This window comes from Belonocnema kinseyi, chromosome 6 (assembly GCF_010883055.1).
Source record: "Belonocnema kinseyi isolate 2016_QV_RU_SX_M_011 chromosome 6, B_treatae_v1, whole genome shotgun sequence".
In the NCBI taxonomy this organism is placed as follows: Eukaryota; Metazoa; Arthropoda; class Insecta; order Hymenoptera; family Cynipidae; genus Belonocnema; species Belonocnema kinseyi.
In genome coordinates this window covers 3,260,495-3,280,037 of record NC_046662.1, presented here as the reverse complement: position 1 = coordinate 3,280,037, position 19,543 = coordinate 3,260,495, and the positions used below count along the sequence as shown (strand labels likewise).

The window sequence follows — 19,543 nt, the reverse complement described above, 5'->3', positions numbered from 1 at the left end:
TCTCTCTCTCTCTCCCCTTTGACGATATGGAGAGCCTGCGTTTTCGCTGAGTTGGCACAACATGTGCCCAAGTCAAAGTGCTTGGGTTGGCACTCAGTATCGCATCCTTGCTTTCGCTGATGTTAGCAGCGATCTCGTTTTATAGCCTCCGCAGACCATATTTCCGATTACATGTGTGAATCACGACCAATCGAGTCGAGTCGAGTCGTTTCGTCTGCGTTTCACACACACACACGCACACCTTCAATCGCGCATTCTCTTCCTTCCCAATAGCCTCAAAATTAACCAATCACATTAACCGAATTAGCCTAATAGCCGTGTGATTCAAACAATTGATAGGTATATGTATGGGTGTGATGTTAGTGTCAACAATATCTGGCTACTATTCTTCATTTTTATGCATTTTTTTTTTTTTCCTAATAAAATCAAATCAAGAAAAGTGCAACTGATTTTATTAAATCAAAATTTCAATGACATTATTATTCGTTTCACAATGAAGCATGTGTGCATCTCAGACTTAAGAAAACAGAAGAAACGGTTCATATTGAGCAATACGAATATGGAAAGCAATTCAATTAGTTTTCCTTTTTGGATATTGATCAAGAGAGTGAACATAAAAATTAAAATGAATTTGATAGAAAATGACTTGAAACAAATTTGTAACCATATAAGTAGGGCTGAAAAATAACTGTATCATACTAAATTAATGTTAAAATATGAGTTTAAAAACTGCCTTTTTTACGATTTTAACACTGAAAAAACTGGTTAGTTGGGCCAAATATTTGGTTTGTAAGACATGGTACTGCTATTTTATTAGTTGGTGCAACCATTTACTTAGTTGTCGGTACTAACTGAATAGTCAATTAGGGTGGCGACATGAGCGGGAAATGACCGGGAATTTACTTTTGATCGTAGAAAAATTCAAAATCTCATTATTTTAATAATTTTGGTGAATTAAGAAAAGTGATTAATACTATTTCAAAAAATGGATTTATCGCGTTTTATTCGCTAACTCCTCATTTATCTGAGTTGGGAGAGAACATTTTAGAAAATAATTGTCGTTCTTATTTTAGAGCAGGGAGTTCTGGTAAAGAAATATAATATAAATATATAAAGATATAATATAATAATATATAAAGATTAACAATTTTAGTTGAAAATTCATCACTTTGGTTAAAAATGAATTTCTTTCACCGAAAATTCAACTATCTTGTTGAAAATTCAAATATTTTGTTAAAAAATCTTATTTTTTGGTAAAAAATTATCATTATTTTTTAAAGGTAGTCTTCTTGTTTCAGAACTCTTCTTATCACTTAAAAATTCAAGTATTTCATTTAAATATTTGTCATTTTAGTTAAAAATTCATCTTTTTGGTTAAAAATAAAATTATTTAGTTTTAGTTAATCTCTATTTTAGAAATTAATTTACTTTAGTTGAAAATTCATCGTTTTAATTAAAAATTAATTTCTTTGGTTGAAAAATGAGCTGTTGTTCGATTGCAAACTTGTTTTTTCTTTAGATATTTTTATTCTAGTCGAATATTACATAATTTTAGTTAAAAATTCATCTCTTTGTTTGAATATTCCTTTTTTACTAAAGAGTTAATTATTTATTTTTTGGTTAAAAAATGAACTTTTTTAGTTGAAAATTCGTCTTTTTTGGTAGAAATTAATCTTCTTGGTTAAAAATTATTCTATTGGGTCAAAAATTTAATTTAATCTTTCTAGTTTAAAATGCAACTATTCCATTTAAATATTTTCAATTTTATTTCAAAATTCATCACTTTTTTTGAAAATGTAACTATTTTTTTGAAAAAAGTTTTTTTAAAAATAATTTTATAAACTAAAAATTTAACTTATTCCAACTGAAAATTCCATAGTTTTAGGTGACAATTCATCTTGCTGTTTAACATTAATTTTTTAAACTAAATATTTAATTATTTAAGTTTTGGTTGACAACTTATCTTTTTCAGTCAAAATTCATTTTTTTATTGAAAATTCAATTATTTAAGTTAAAGATTAATTTATTTATTTGTAAAACTCTTATGTTTGATTTAAAATTATTTTTAAAAAAATTAAAAATGTTATTCCATTTTCGGCGAAAATTATTAAATTTTTAAATTAAATTTTTAGGACATTTGGAACACTTTCCAGATGTAGAATTTGAAATCAAATACTGTTAAATTGCAGCCTTTTAAATTTTGAGGTTTGCTAAATCATACATTTTAAAGGTACCTCGATGAAAAATACAAATCTACGCTAATCATTTTCAATTCTATTATTTAAAATATGAATCAATAAATTTTAAAATTTTGACAGTCATATTAGAAGTTCAATTATTTTTATCGTAACTCGTTTTAAATTAATATTTGTTAAATTGTTATTTATACATAGAAATTCAACATTTTCACTTCCAAATGTTTCCTTGAAGATGCACTTTTTTATAACTTTGCTTTATAAACAATAGGCAAAAATTTATCCTTGTATAGTAACAACTATTAAATTACTTAATCTACTTCTTCAAATAAAGGAATCAAATTTTGTTCATAAAGTTATATACAAAAAAAAACCTTTTACAATTAATATCAATTGCCAAAGTTGAATATACGTTTATAAATTTTTTATAAACAATTACAATTTTAATTATTTGTATATTTACATTATTTGGAATCACTGGTGATCGAAGAAGAACGATATTATTTTTTTTTAATTTTTTATCAATTATTTTTTCTTGTAGAGAAAGGCTAAGCTTGACATTTCTTTATCAAATTTATTATGAATTGCAACTGTTAATTAACTATAAATCTACTTCTCGAAATATAAGAATAAAAATATTTTTAGAAAGGCATAACAAAAAGAAAACCCGTTTAAAATTACTTTAATGTGCTAAAGTCAAATATTTGTCTATAAATTTGTTTACAACAATCAAAGTTTTGGTTATTGACTTATTTTCACTTTTTTTTGTGTTTCTGGTAACCTGACACCAACAATATTTCGCAAGGAAACATTTTTTTTCTCTGAAAAAATATCAAGATGGGCATTTGTTTATTAAATTTGTTATTCATAATGACAAATATGAATTATCAATTAATTTACTTCCGCATTTATCAGAATTGAATTTTTTTCAGAAAGTTATATTTTTAAACAAAGCTTATTATGACTTTCAAATGCTAAAGTTAAATATTTGTTCAAAGTAATCAGACTTCTAATTATAGACATATTTATATTATTTAGAATCACTTCTAATCTGATAGCAACAGTATTTCGTAATGAAAGATTTTTCCTCTGAGAGAAAGAGCAGTATAGTCATTTGTTTATTAAACTAAAATTATGAATCCTAATAAAAAATTAAATTTGAATAAATTAGTCCAACTTTTAACCATGTAATTGAATTTTCAAAAATGCTATTACATTTTCAGATAAAAAAATTAGTTTTCAATTCAAAAGCAATCTAATTTCCAACAGAATAGTTAAAGTCCTCTTATTGGCTGAACTAAACTGTTTTTTATTCAAAATTAAAATCTTTTTTAGTTCAAAATTCATAGATTTGCTAAAGATTAATTTTTTAAATTAGAAATTTAATTAACTATTCCATTTTTATTCAAAATTTGTCTTTTTTAGTTAATTTTTTAAATAGATTTTTTTTATTAAAAATATTATTTCGTTAGAAATTAAATATTTTTGTGAAAATTCAACAATTTTGTTAATAAGTCATCCTTTTCGGTTGAAAATTCGTCTGGTTTGAAAACTTAACTATATCAGTAGAAAATTAAACTATTTGGTTGAAAATGAACCTTATTGTTGAAAATTCGTTTCTGGTTCCAAATATATCTATTTTATTGAAAAATTTTATTTTTTTTTGGTATAAATTGATTTTTTACTGAAAATTTAATTCCTATTTTGTTGAAAATTAATCTTTTTTAGATGAAAATGAATTTATTTAGTTAAAAGTTGATGTGTTTGTTAAATCGTATTTGTTGGTAAAAAATTTAATATTTTATATTGAGTTAAACAATTTTGTTAAAGTCATCTTTTTTGGTTGAAAATTAGTCTGGGTTAAAAGTCAAGTTTTTTGTTTGTAAAAATTGTCTTTTGGGTAAAAATGATTTTTTTTTTTACAATGAAAATTCAACTATTTCGTTGAAAATCCACATATTTAAAAAAATGAATTTTTTTGGTAGAAAATTATCTTTTGTTTTTTAAGTTAATTTCATGTTTAAAAATTCTTCTTTTCGGTTCAAAATTCAAATATTCGAGTTAAATATGAATCCTTTTACTTTAAAATTAATCTTTTAGGTTGGAAATAAAATTATTTGGTTTAAAGTACGAGCTATTTGATTTAAAATTTGTTTTTCACTGTAGTTTTTTTATAAAAATTAATTTTTTGCCGAAAATTTAACTGTTTCGTTGAAATTTTGTTTATTTTTTTATTGAAAATTATTATTTATTTGAACTGAAAATGTATCTATTATTCCAGTTGAATATTCCATAATTTTATTTAAAAATTCATCTCTTCAGTTAACCATTAATTTTTTGACTAAAAATGTAATTATTCAATATTTAGTTGAAAAATTAACTTTTTTAGTTGAAAATTCATCTTTCTGGTTTAAAATTCATTACTTTGTATTGAAAATGCAACTATTTTTTTAAATTTATTTTTTTCTTTTCTGTTGAGTTATTTTTTTTTTAAATGTAATTTTTTGTACTGAAATTAAATTAAATTCCAATTAAATATTCCACAGTTTGAGTATAATATTCGTTTGTTTTGTTGGACATACATTTTTTAAATTTAATTATTTAAGTTTTGATTGATAATTTATCTTTTTGTTTAAAATTGATTTAATTCAGTTTAAGATTAATTATTTTAGTTGAAAATTCATCAGTTAGTTTGAAAATTAATTTTTTAAACTATTTTTGTTGTTGTTGGAAATTGATATTTTATCGTGGAAAATTGAAATGTTGTTTCAAAATTAATTGATTTTGCAATTTTTTGCTCTGTTGTTTTAAAGAATGTTTAGAATGGCGGCCGTGAATTACAATAAATGTTTGCGTTTTGCGGAAAATATGAATATGTTACTCTTAGTTGACCGGAAAAATTAAAAAAATGACCGGGAATTTGAAGTAGTCCACTAAAATTTTCTTTCGCGAGGAACATAAGTGTATATGTACTCGAAATATTAAAAAAATTATGATTTTTCTTTTATTTTTTAACTGAAATAAGAAGTTAGTGAATTAAAAGAAATCGGCCTATGCAAGGACTCTTTAAAATTTAATTAGCTTTAATTTAAAAAAAGATATTTTAAAATCGGTATAAAAATGAGACCTCTAGAATTTGTTGAACCCCAATATCTCTTTTGTCGCACTGTGCACTTTGCGCCAATCCTTTTCGAAATCACAATGAATCCAAATCGGGAAATTTCATTTCTCTGATACTTTCACTGTCTTCTCACGCATCATCTTTACTCAATTAAAATAAAATGAAACTGAGAAAACAAAAAAGAAGCAAGACAAGGAGGGCATCTTTAAATTAGCTCTTTGTTATTATTGCGTTATTATTATTATTATTATTATTATTATTATTATTATTATTCATTGCATTTGCATCTCCTTAAAAAAAACTCGTTAACACGTTTAAGATAAATTTCACCTTAGTTTCGAATTCGCTCTCATTCGAGCCATGTTGGACTTCTCTTAGTGCGTAAGCTTCACGCATGGGAGGGCGCCACGTGCCGCACCACCTGCATATTCTTATGGGGCTTCGCTATAGTTGACCATTTTTCCGCTAAAGGGAAAAGCAAGTCTCGAAAATCCAAAATTCAATGATTTTATGAAAAAAGACTTTGAGGGCCAGAAAAATCTTCCCGAAAAATTGCATTTAAGTACAAGTGCAGTTGCAGCCGAAATATCGAACTCATGGGGTCACTAAGATTGATGAATCGGTTCGAAATGAGGCGAAAACGTTGACCTAGCCAGGGCTGGGTTGTGTCGCGTCACTCGTTTTTTTTTTTTTTATCTAGAATACCTAATAATTTGGTATATAATAAGAATTTAATGACCTGAATAGGTGTAAAAACTTGAAAAATGAGAGTTTTCTGTCTACAAGAGGTTGTGAATTGCATCAAGGAAAACGTGTGTATTTTACCTCAGGTGTGTTGCCTATCCATCCCTGCACCAGACTCGACTGCCCGTCGTGAAAACATCAGCCCCAGCCAGTGCAAGCTAGTGACTACGTTTCGGGGTTCTGTGTCTTCCTGTTGTTTCTCCGCCAGTTTTGTGTCCAATTTTCTTTAACGGTACGTCATTTTCTCATCGATTTAACTCTTTTTCCGTGCGATAAACTCGCACGCATTTCGGCTCGGTGAATTCGAAATACGGAACGAGACAAGCCGGCGCGCTCGAAGGTAACCTAAAAAGTAAAACTCGCACAAAAGCTAGACCAGCTCCTGTCTCTCAAACCCCGCGATTTTCCCACTTCGGGGACTATTTCTGAGTTAAAAAGTGTCGGGAAGTTAGGGTTCATGTAAATTTTCTTGGGAATTTGCTCCCGGTTTGTTGCATGAGAAGAAAAACGCTGTGAATCTGTGATTTTGGCTTCATGGCAAAAGCTGTCACGATGCCTCAGTTTTAAGTGGAAAGTGGAATTGGAAATCGGATCTGGAAGTTGGTTCATTTGGACCATCCCGAAAGGGAAATCATTTTTGTGGATTGTGTCTCAGTTTTTTGGAGTCAGAGACTTGATTCGGGTTCCTATCTAAAAAAAAAAAGTGGTGTTACGATATCTCTCGAAATGTCTCGAAAACCTAGTGAGCATTGTTTTTGAAAACATTGGCTTTTCGTTACTTGAAGCTGTTTTATATCTTGATTTTGAAAATTAAATCTACACAAAAAATCATAAAATTTTCTGGAGGACTCGAAACTTCTAAAACTTATAGGTTGTATTCGGGTTTTTAATAGGAAGTCTGACATTTTTGTAGAAAAATCATTTGATTAAAAAATGTTGAAGAGTCTTTGTGAAGGTTCATCAGTTTTTAACTGTTTTTAGGTTACGTTAGACTTTTTTTTTTAACCGAAAATTGGCATTTTAAAATAAAAATCACTCTAGTTCGAACAATATTTATAATTGCTGATGTTTCACGATTTATTAACGTTTTTTCAATGGAAATTCGGTATTTTAAACAAAAATCATTAAATTTCAAACCAGATTTCCGATACTGAACATATTTCTGTTGTGTTATCTTATTGTTTTTCTATGGAAATTATCATGTTTAAACAAACAATCGTGAAGGTTGATAACTTTCTACTATTTTAGGTTATGTTAGCGTTTTGCAATAAAAATTGGTATTTTATAATAAAAATCATTATAGGCTGATCAAGGAAATTAATTCATATAAGCATAAATCATTTTTATTTGAAAATTATTCGTAGCTTTCATACAAAAATTATAAGACTTCAAAGAATATTTATAATTTGTCTAATTAGTTTTCAAAATCAGCTTTTTTGTGTTAAAAATTCAAAAAATTGGTTGAAAGTGGAACTGTTTTGTTCAAAAATATTTCTTTTTTTTTTAACGTCATGTTATTTCTAATTTAATTTCTTCGGTTGAAAATTGAACAATTTTGTTGTAAATTCGTATGTTTTTTTCGTTGAAAATGATTTTTCTCTGTCTGAGAATGTAAGTTTAATTTTTCCTTGAAGTTGATATTTTTTAGTTGAAAATTTAACTGTTTTGTTAAAAATCTATCTGCTTTTGTTGAAAATTAAACTATATTTGTTGAAGATTGTTTTATTTTGTTAATTTTTGACAAAAAAAAATTTTAACGGAACATATAGCTTCCGTTTTTGGTTTAGATTTATCCTTTTATGTTGAAAATTCAAATGTTTCGCGATTTTTGGTTGAAATTAAACCACATTGTCGAAAATTATTATTTTAAAATTATTTTTGGTCGAAAAGCCATTTTTCAACTGAAAATGTAACATTCATTTTTTGTTTCAGATTGATCTTCTTTAGTTCAGAATTTAATTGTTTGTTTAAGATTCGCCATTTTTCGTTAAAAATGCACCTATATTGTTGCAAATTTGATTTTTTTTTGGTAGAAAATTAATTTTTTTAACTGAAAATGTAATTTCCTATTTTGTTGAAAACTTGATTTTTTTTTAGGTTTCAATCAGAAAGTCTTTATAAGAATTAAAATTAATATATCATTTATTCCGATAATTTTATTTTCAAATCAAAATTTTCATGATTTATCAATAATATATTTTTAATTCAGAGTTTTCAGGTATTCCTTTATATTATTTTTTTATATTAAATTTACTAAATAAATTTATTTATATATTATTTCTATTATTTTTTTTCAGCTAATAAAAATGGTAAACGTAGGTTTTACTGTTTTCAACTTCAAAATAAATTCATTATAATATAGTTACAATTAAAGCTTTTTATTAAATTAAAAATATTGTGAAATTATTTCAATTTAAACGAAGTGTGTTAACATTTTTTCGGAACTTCTAAATATATTTTTAAATTACTCGAAATTCCCCTACAATTTTTGAAAATCCAGCAAATTAAATATAATACTTAAAATCTTCCATTTTCTTCTTTGATCATTTTTTTAATCTCTTAAAATCTTCTTAAACTTTATGTTACAATAATTTTTCAAAGTGAAAAATCGTTTTAAATTTTCCTAAGAATCTTCTGAAAATTTGTTTAAAACTTCTAAATATCTCTTAATATTACTATAATATTATTACAAATAATAAGTTTTCTATTGTTATTTATAAATTCAAATTAAATTTTTTTTCAATTTGTAGGATTTTTTAAAAGTTATAGAAAAAAATTCATTTTGAAATATATTTAAAAGTACTGACAAAAAATTCAAAAATGATTTTGAATTTGGAAAAATTTAAAACCACTTCTAGATTTTTCAAGATTTTGAAATCAATTTTAAATTTATAAAAGTTCTAAATTTTGCAGTTTATCTGCATTTCATTCCTTTTTTTTTTAAATTTCATTGACCGTGAAAAATGTTTGCGAACCGGGTAAAATCCGTGAAATGGCCGGGAATTTTTTACTACGATTACAACGGCCACCCTGATATATTTTATTCAAAAATCTAATTTTTTTTTTTGCTCAAAATTTGGTTATTCCAGTTGAAACTTTAGCCATTTTGTTGCAAAAATGTTGTTGGAAACTTTATTAATTTAATTGGAAATTTTAACGATGAAGTTTTTCGTTTGAGAATGATCTTTTTTAGTTCAAAATTCAACTATTTGGATGAAAATTGATTTTTTTTAAATTGTAAATTCAACATTTGGTTGGGAATTCATATATTTTATTTAAAAACCGTCTTTTTGGTGGAAAAATAATCCTCTGGGCTGAAAACTATATATTTTTACTTGAAAAGTTAGAATTTTTAGGCGGTATAAATCGAATTTAAGTTTAAAGTTTTTATTACACTTTCCTAATCGACGAATCTAGAACCAAATGATCGAATTTCTAAGCAAAAAAGATTAAAGTTCAACCAGGAAGAGTCGCATTCTCCAAAATTATTTAAAATTTTTAAAAATAAACTAAAAATATGACTTCTAACAAATGAGAATTTTTACACCAAAAAAATGGATTTTCTATCAAAAAGTGTTGAAATTTTGATAAAAAAAAGATTACTTTTTAAGAAAACAGTTGAATTTTCAACCAAATAGTCGAATTTCTAACTAAGAGATGAATTTTTAGCCAAAAGGTGATTTTTGTTAGCAAATCGTTGAATTTGCCACCCAAAAAGACGATTTTTCAAGTAAAAGAGAAATTTTAATCCAAAAAGAATGAATTTTTGACCAAGAGATTAATTTTAAACAAAAAAAAAGGTGACTTTTTAAGAAACTAGTGGAATTTTCTATAAAATAATTAAACTTTCAATGAATTTGTGGAGTTTTGAACTAAACACCAAACATATAATATTACACGTCAATACAAATTATTAACTCTCTAGGTGAATTTGTAACAACTAAAAAAAGAACGATTTTTCCACCAAAAGATAAATTTTCAACCAAAGAATATTAATTTTCCAAAAAGTATAAATTTTTGACCAAAATACGATGACTTTAAAAAAAAATCGTTGAATTTTCACAAAAAGTATGTTTTTTGAGTAAAAGAGATTATTTATTAAACAAAAATACAATAATAGACTGTTCAAATAAAAGGAATTAATTTTCAATTAAAAAAGATAAATTTTCAATAAAAAAATATGATTTTTTTTTACGAAAGTATAAATTTTCGACAAAAAACGATGAATTTTTCAAAACAATCGTTGAATTTTCACAAAAAATATGTTTTTTAATTCGAAGAGATTATTTCTTAAACAAAAATATATTAATAGACTTTTTAAATAAAAAGAATTCATTTTCAACCAAAAAAGATGAATTTTGTACCAAACAATATAAATATTCGACCACAAACGATTACTTTTTAACAAAAGACTTTAATTTTCAACAAAATAATTCTATCCTTGACTAAATAGTAGAATTTGTAACCAAAAAGTAGAATTTTGAACCAAAAAAATGATATATTAAAAATTCCACTCCTTGGCTCAGAGTTGAACGACTTGTTTCAAATTTCATTTTTTTTCGTTAAAGAATCATAATTTTGGTTTTAAGTTCGTTTTTTGATTAAAAAATAAAATCAACGATTCTTTTTGTTGTAATTTTTTTTTTTTAATGCAATTTCAAATATTTTCTTAAAAAGGTCAACTGATTAATTGTAAATAAAGTTTTTTGTTGTTATTTTATGTTCTAGTTTTCAAAATTAAATTTTTTATAGAGAATTAGGCTTTTTGGCTTGAAAATTTAACAAACTGTTTTTTGTTTTTAATTTTTTTTTTAAATTGAAAATTAATTTTTCTTGATAGAAATTCATCTACTTAATTTTTTGGCTAAAAATTGAACTTTTATGGTTAAAAAATGCAAACTATTTATTTTTTTGCTTGAAACTTTAACCATTTGGTAACGGATTTAACTGAGGGGTAAAAAATTGAATGTACTTGTAAAAAAATGTTTTTTTTTTTAAATTGAAAATGAATTTTTTTTTATAGAAATTCATCTACTTAATTTTTTTGTTAAAAATTAAAGATTTATGGTTTAAAAATGCAGACTATTTTTCTTTTTGCTTGAAAATTTAGCCATTTGGTAACGGATTTAACTGAGAGGTGAAAAATTGAATGTACTTGTTAAAAATAATAGTTTTTTTTTTTTTTTTTGAATTGAAAATTAATTTTTCGTGATAGAAATTCATCTACTTAATTTTTTTGTTAAAAATTAAAGATTTATGGTTTTAAAATGCAAACTATTTATCTTTTTTTGCTTGAAAATTTAACCATTTGGTAACGGATTTAACTGAGAGGTAAAAAATTGAATGTTCTTGTTAAAAATAATAGTTTTTTTTTTTTGTATTGAAAATTAATTTTTCGTGATAGAAATTCATCTACTTAATTTTTTGGTTAAAAATTGAACTTTTATTGTTTAAAAATGTAGACTATTTATCTTTTTTGCTTGAAAACTTAACCATTTGGTAACGGATTTAACTGAGAGGTAAAAAATTGAATGTACTTGTTAAAAATAATAGTTTTTTTTTTTTTTGAATTGAAAATTAATTTTTTTTGATAGAAATTCATCTACTTAATTTTTTTGTTAAAAATTGAAGATTTATGGTTTAAAAATGCAGACTAATTTATCTTTTTGCTTGAAAATTTAATCATTTGGTAACGGATTTAACTGAGAGGAAAAAAATTGAATGTACTTGTTGAAAAAATAGTTGTTTTTAAATTGAAAATTAATTTTTCTTGATAGAAATTCATCTACTTAATTTTCTGGTTAAAAATCGAACTTTTATGGTTTTAAAATGCAAACTATTTATCTTTTTTTGCTTGAAAATTTAACCATTTGGTAACGGATTTAACTGAGAGGTAAAAAATTGAATGTACTTGTTGAAAAAAATAGATTTTTTAAAATTGAAAATTAATTTTTCTTGATAGAAATTCATCTACTTAATTTTTTTGTTAAAAATTAAAGATTTATGGTTTTAAAATGCAAACTATTTATCTTTTTTTGCTTGAAAATTTAACCATTTGGTAACGGATTTAACTGAGGGGTAAAAAATTGAATGTACTTGTTAAAAATAATAGTTTTTTTTTTTTTTTTGAATTGAAAATTAATTTTTTGTGATAGAAATTCATCTACTTAATTTTTTTGTTAAAAATTAAAGATTTATGGTTTTAAAATGCAAACTATTTATCTTTTTTGCTTGAAAACTTAACCATTTGGTAACGGATTTAACTGAGAGGAAAAAAATTGAATGTACTTGTTGAAAAAAATAGATTTTTTAAAATTGAAAATTAATTTTTCTTGATAGAAATTCATCTACTTAATTTGTTGGTTAAAAATCGAACTTTTATGGTTTTAAAATGCAAACTATTTATCTTTTTTTGCTTGAAAATTTAACCATTTGGTAACGGATTTAACTGAGAGGTAAAAAATTGAATGTACTTGTTAAAAATAATAGTTTTTTTTTTTTTTTTTTGAATTGAAAATTAATTTTTTGTGATAGAAATTCATCTACTTAATTTTTTGGTTAAAAATTGAACTTTTATGGTTTAAAAATGCAGACTAATTTATCTTTTTGCTTGAAAATTTAACCATTTGGTAACGGATTTAACTGAGAGGTAAAAAATTGAATGTACTTGTAAAAAAAATAGTTTCTTTCATTATTTTTTAAATTGAAAATTAGTTCTCAGTGGAAATGTAAATACTCAATTTTTCATTGTGGCCGTTTTTAATCGAAGAAAAAAATGTTCGGCCATCTCTCGGTTTACAGCAAATTACAAAATGTTTGTTTGTCATATTTAACATTTTTTTATCGCCCATTTGCGATCTATTTTAGAAAAAAATGTCATCTATTCACCTATTTTTTTTTTTTTTTTTTTTTTTTTTTTTGGACGAGAATAGGTACTGTGATGACTGTAAAAAATAAAAAATTGTTGAATTGTTGTTTCAGGAGTAGTCGGTGTGTAAGGAGTCGTGATGTATTGGAGGTTCGGCGGACCTTGCCCAAAAACCGACCAGAAATCAGTGTTGCAGTATCAGCATCAGTTAGTGTGACGACGAAACGGCGTGATTTTGAGAGTAGCCGATAGTGTGTGAGAAGTATTGTTCTGGACCTGTTGTCGGAGGTTGTTTATTTTCCATCCAGGTCTTGAGAAGTGAAGCTGACTCTTATCAGAAAGTTGTTCGCCTCAAGTGAAAATTAAGCAATAGGGGGGGCTATCTGACCGATGGACAAACGGAAGATGATGCCCAAACGCCCTCGAATGGATAACCTGAGGGGTCCGATCGCCAACGGCCCTATTCAGACACGACCGCTAGTGGCTCTTCTCGATGGACGGGATTGTTCTATCGAGATGCCAATTCTCAAGGATGTAGCAACTGTCGCCTTCTGCGACGCACAGTCCACTTCCGAAATTCACGAAAAGGTATTTTTTCTTTATTTCTTTATTTCTTTATTTATTTATTTATTTTTTTTTCTTTTCTTAATATTATTTCTAATAGTCCATCCAAGAATTTAAATGTAGGTGTCCAAAGTTGGAAAACCTGGAATTGTCGGAGAATTTTTTAGCGAGTCGGGAATTTGAGACATTTTTTAAAAGTATTTAGTTAAATTGTTATTTTCTTCAATTGTAATATTATTCAGTTTAGAATGCGTTATTCGCGAAAATGTTCCATTTGAAATATTTTCCATTTTAGATTCTTCATTTTTAAGTCTACGTTTTCATTTAAAGAATTTTTAAAATGCAGTTTTAAAGATTTGAACAATTTATTATTAAAAATTTGGTAGTATTTAAAGTCGTAGATTTTTTATGAAAGGCATTTTTCGTTGTTTTTTTAATATACTGTTTTACATTTTAACCCATTAATGAGCGAATCTATCAATTTTTTGGCCGCAAAATTGATGGATATAACAAAACAATAAATAGATGAAAACTACGTCGTCAAAATTCGAATATGGCGGTTTTTGCATACAAAAATAGTGAAAAATGTTTGGTTTTTTATTTTTATCATTTTTTTCGCAGGCATAAAACGCGTTAATATCTATAAGTTTCTTCAATCATCGGTGCACAAAATTCTTAAACTTTAACAGAAAATTTTTATATACATGTTTTTTTCTTCCAAAATGGCGGACAAAATGCAAAAATGTCCCAAAAACTGGTTTTTTCCATCATCGTTGTTTTTCTCAAAAACTAAGTTTTAAAAAAAGTTCCATAGATTAAAAATATCTCGAATTTAACCATAGAACGCTATGCAATTTTTTCAGATTTTTTAGAAAATTTTTTTGATTTAAAAAAAAATGAAAAATTTAATTATTTCCCAAAATCTATAGGCTCTGGTATAAATCTTCCAAAAATAAAAATGTCTTAGAATTAGTCAAAGAATATTCTTGAATTTTTTCAGATTTTTCGAAATTTTTGTATGCAAATTTCAAGTTTTTGATTTTTTGAAAAATCAAAAAAAAAAAAAATTCTAAAAAATCTGAAAAAATTGCATAGTGTTCTATGGCTGATTTCAAGACATTTTTAATCCATGGAACTTTTTTTTAAACTTTCAAGTTTTTGAGAAAAACAAAGATGATGAAAAAAAACCAGTTTTTGGAACATTTTTGCATTTTGTCCGCCATTTTGGAAGAAAAAAACATATATTTATAAAATTTTTGTTTAAGTTTAAGAATTTTGTGCACCGATGGTTGAAGAAATTTTAAGATATTAAAGCTTTTTTTATGTTTGAAAAAAAATTATAAAAATAAAAAAATCAAACGTTTTTCACTATTTTTGTATGCAAAAACCGCCATATTTAATTTTAAAGTCAAAATATTCGAATTTTTATCACGGATTCGAATTTAGCTCACCCAAAAACATTTCAAATATTATGTCAGTGTAAAATATTCCATTTTGAAACCATGCAAATTGAAATTTTTCAATTAAAAAAATGAACTATTAATATTTAGAGATATCTGACTCTTCATTTAAAATTAGTAATTGTAAATCAAATATTCAAAACTAAACAAATAGAACTAAACTTTGAACTTTACAATTTTAAGTGTTCTATTTTAAAAAAAAATTTAATTTTCAAGTCAAATTGTTGAACTTTGATGTATAAATAACAATTGAACACCGAAATTTCGGCGCAAATAGTCCACGGCCTAATTTAAAAGAAAATATAGATTTTGGCAGATTTCAATAAAAAAATGTAGAAGTTTTTTAAGAAATTTAAAAGGCTTCAGAAGTATAAAAAACATTTTCTAGAAAAATTAAAAATGATTTTTTTATTTTAAAACATTAATTTTAACAGAATTTCTAAAAAAAAATTTGGGAAGATTTTCAAAATTATCAAACAAGATTTTGAAATAAAATTTAGAAACATTTTAAGGATTTTAAGATTTTTTCAATTTTAAAAGTTCAAAATTCAAGAGTTCCATTTTTAGTTGTTTAATTTTTAGCTCAGTTTTTATTACTTAAAATGAAAAATTTTTGGCTTTTTTTTAAATTTCATTGACGATGAAAAATGTTTGTGATTCGGCAAAAACCGGAAAATGACCGAGATTTTTTTTCTTTTATTAGAACGGCCACCCTGTTAATTTTGATAAAAATTGCAATATTAAAAATTTAATAATCATTACTCTTCAATTGCAAAAGTAGCATTTATATTACTGCATTTGGTTATTTTTTTGAAAATTCGATTGTTTTTTCTGTTTGAAATTAATTTTTTTTTTACTGAGAATTTAACTCGTTCTATTTTTGGTTGAAACTTGTTTATTTTTAGTTGAAAATTCAAGAATTTCGTTGAAACTTCATGTATTGTGTTTGAGATTTTTCGAATTTAGTGGCAATATTTTCTCTCTCTTGACAGAAAAATTTTCAACTCTTTTTGAAAAGTTACCTTTTTGGTTGAATTAAACTGTTTTTTATTAAAAATTAAATATTTTGTTGATTTTATTATCAACTATACTACATTTTTCGTTCAGAATATATTTTTTTATTAAATTTTTTTATTAATTTGTTGAAACTTAAATATTTTTGTTATTGATGGTTTATTATTTTTATTGAAAATTTCATATATTTTGGTTGAAAACAGAGCTGCTCTGTTGAAAATTCCTTTTTTCCTGGCAGAAAGTTAATTTTTTACTGAGAATTTAATTATTACTGTTTGAAACTTTAACTATTTTGTTGAAAATTCGTTTTTTTTTCTGTTTAAAATTAATTTTTTTTAATGAAAATTTAAATCGTTCTATTTTTGATTGAAACTTGTTTATTTTTAGTTGAAAATTCAAGAATTTCGTTGAAACTGCAAGTATGTTGTTGGAAATTGTTCGAGTTTTTTGGCAATATTTTCTTTTCGATTAAAATGTCAGCTACTATATTTTTCATTTAAAATTTTTCTTTTTTGGAATGAAAATTGTAGTATTTGATTATAAGTTGAAGCGTTTTGTTAAAAACTAATTTTTGTTGTTGAAGGGTCATCATTTTTATTGAAAATTTATCTATTTGCTTAAAAACTGAGCTGTTTTCTTGAGAATTCGTTTTTTGTTTCTGAGCTGAAAGTTAATTTTTTACTGAATTGTCTTGAAAATAGTTTTTTTTTTAAATTATTTTTATTTTATCACCAAATTTAATGAAAAATCATCCCTTTCGGTAGAAAATGTAACTATTTAAGAAAATGAATTTTCTTTTGATTACATTTTTTTAGTTTAAAATTTATCTATTTGGTTCAGTATTAGTTTCTTTAACTAAAAATGTTACTATTCGTTTTTTTTTACAATTGATCTTTTTTAGCTTAGAATTAATTTATATTGGTGAAAATTCGTCTTCTTTTGTAGAAATTAAAATTCTTGGTTGGAAATTCAAGTATTACAATTAAATATTCAACATTTTATTTAAAATTTTATCTTTTTGGTACAAAATTCTACTCTTTCAGTTGAAGGGTCATCATTTTATTTGAACATGATTATTTTCTGAACCGAAAATCTAACTACTCCTATTCAAGATTCTATCATTTTAGTTGAAATTTCATCTTTTTAGTTGAAAATTTAACTGTTACAGTGAGAAATAAAAAATTTTAGTTGAAAAATTACCCTTTTCATGTAAAAATTCAATTATTTCAGTTCAAGGTTCATTATTTTAGTTAATAATTTATTAGTTCCAAATATTTTGTTGAAATGCGTCTTTGTTTAGTTCTAATTTAACTATTTCGTTGAAAATTCGTGTATTTTTGACCAAAAATCATCGTTTTTTGGTAAAAAATTAATCTTGTTTAAAAGTGTATTTTTCGTTGAAAATTCAATTCTTCCAATTTAATATTCATAATTTTATTTGTAAATTTATCTTCTTGGTTAAGAAATCAACTAATTCAGTTGAATATTCAATAATTTTACATGAAAATTCATAATTTTAGTTGAAAATTTATCTTTTTCGTTAAAAGTTGAACTATTCCAGTTGAAGATTAATTATTTTAGTTAAGAATTCATTTGTTCCAACTATTTAGTTGAAAATTCATCTTTTTGGTTTAAAATTCAACTATCTGAGTTGAAGATTCATCATTATAAGTGAAAATTCGTCACTTTAATTGAAATATAAGTGAAAATTCATCACTTTAATTGAAAAATTAACTGTTTCGTTAAAAATTGTTTTTTGTTGTTGTTGAAAATTAATTTTTTTAAACTAAAAATTTGACTTCCATTTATGGTTAAAGCGGATCTTTTTTAATTTTAAATTCAACTATTTGGTTGAAAATTGGTCTTTTAGTTAAAAATTCATGTATTTTGTTGAAAAATCGTCTTTTTTGGTAGAAAATTAATATTGTTTGAAAATTCTTTTTTTTTTTAACGAAGTGTGTTAACAATTTGTTCAGAAATTCTAAATATATTTTTAAATTAATCGCAATTTTCCTACAATTTTTGAAAATCCTGCAAATTAAAAAAAAATCCTTAAAGTCTTCCATGTTCTTCTTTGATAATTTTTAAATCTCTTTAAATCTTTTTAATCTTTCTGTTACAATAATTTTTTAAAGTGAAATCTCATTAGAAATTTTCTTAAGAATCTTTAGAAAATTTTTTCTTCTTTTGAAGTCTTTCGCAATTCTTAAAAAAATTCGACATTTTTGTTTGAAATCTGCAAAAATCTACATTTTATTTTAAATTTGACTGTAAGTATTTTAAATTATTTCAAGTTTTAAATTTAATTATAATCTTTTTAAAACTTCTAAATATCTCTTAATATTACTATAATATTTTTACAAATAATAAGTTTTCTATTGTTATTTATAAATTCAATTTTTTTTTTAATTTGCAGGATTTTTGAAAAGTTATAGAAAAAATTCCATTAATTTTGAAATATATTTGAAAGTTCCGAAGAAAAAGTAAAAAATTATTTTGAATTTAGAAAAATTTTGAATCACTTCTAGATTTCTCAAGATTTTGAAATAAAATTTTAAAGCTTTTAAAGGATTTCTAGGCTATTTAAAATTAAAATAATTTAACTTCTAATGACAGAAATGTTAAGTTAAAAAAATTATTTTTCAATTTTTAATGTGCCTAGCTTAAAATGACTTTAAATAATATAATTTTGAAAAATTTTAAAGTTCATTGCTTGAGTCTTTTATTTAGACTATTGAAAATGTTAACGTGGATTTATATTTTTGGAACTTAATCTGAATCTTTGAACTCTATAATTGATAATAGTTCTAAATTTTGCAGTTTATTTGTATTTCATTTAACATTGTTTAATTTATAAGTGTTACTATCTTCCATTTTGTAAATTTTTGAGCATTTTGGCTACACAATTTTTGAATTGAAAATCTTTGAAATTTCAATTTTAAAAGTTTGTATTTCAAGTGTTCAAGTGTTCACCGTGAATATTTTTTTTTTATTGAAATGGCCATCCTGTAATGTTTTAATGGATTTAAAAGAATGTTTCACAAGACTATGTGCTTGAAGTTCCGAACGTTCAAATGAACGAAATTTTTTACTGAGTTTTTATTAATTTATTCTAAATCTTTTAAAAATTTTTTTGAATTCTTCTATATTCACTCAATTCTACATAATTAAATTAATTTTTCCATTGTTTTTAATTTACTTGATTGATTTTTTAATTTATTTTGCCTTTTCAATGATTTTTTTTCGATTTAAACATTTTTTTTTCCAATTCATTTGAATTTAACTTGAATTGTTTTTTAGTCATTCGTCACCTCTTGTGTTAGAAATTATTAGGGTTTCAAAGATTTGAAGATATTTGAATTTCTTTTGTTTGAACTTACCCTGAATTCTATCAAATTATTTGGAATTTTTTTAATTCACTTTAAGGTGGCTTGGGCGTTTGGTGCCGTACAATGTGGGGGGCACTGTGGGGGCCATCTATCATGCGATCAGTCTTTATTTGAATTTTATTGATATACGCATATTATAATGTCATCTTAATAAAAAAGTAGAAAACGATCAAAAAAAGTGACAGAAA

At 24.4% G+C, this 19,543-nt stretch overlaps 1 protein-coding gene across 8 annotated transcripts in view; it reads left to right on the top strand.

Moving 5' to 3' along the window:
- LOC117174560 (C-terminal-binding protein) overlaps window positions 1-19,543 on the top strand; it is a 75,593-nt gene that overhangs the window by 26,513 nt on the left and 29,537 nt on the right. For 5 of the 8 annotated variants that reach the window (XM_033363779.1, XM_033363778.1, XM_033363776.1 and 2 more), the window contains exon 2: window positions 13,042-13,516. In XM_033363779.1, the coding sequence (XP_033219670.1) occupies window positions 13,319-13,516 (198 nt within the window). In that variant the 5' untranslated portion in view covers window positions 13,042-13,318. Of the gene's footprint in view, window positions 1-6,210; window positions 6,401-6,779; window positions 6,803-13,041; window positions 13,517-19,543 lie in introns of those variants that run through there. The other 3 variants (XM_033363772.1, XM_033363773.1, XM_033363775.1) reach the window with 3 other exon arrangements.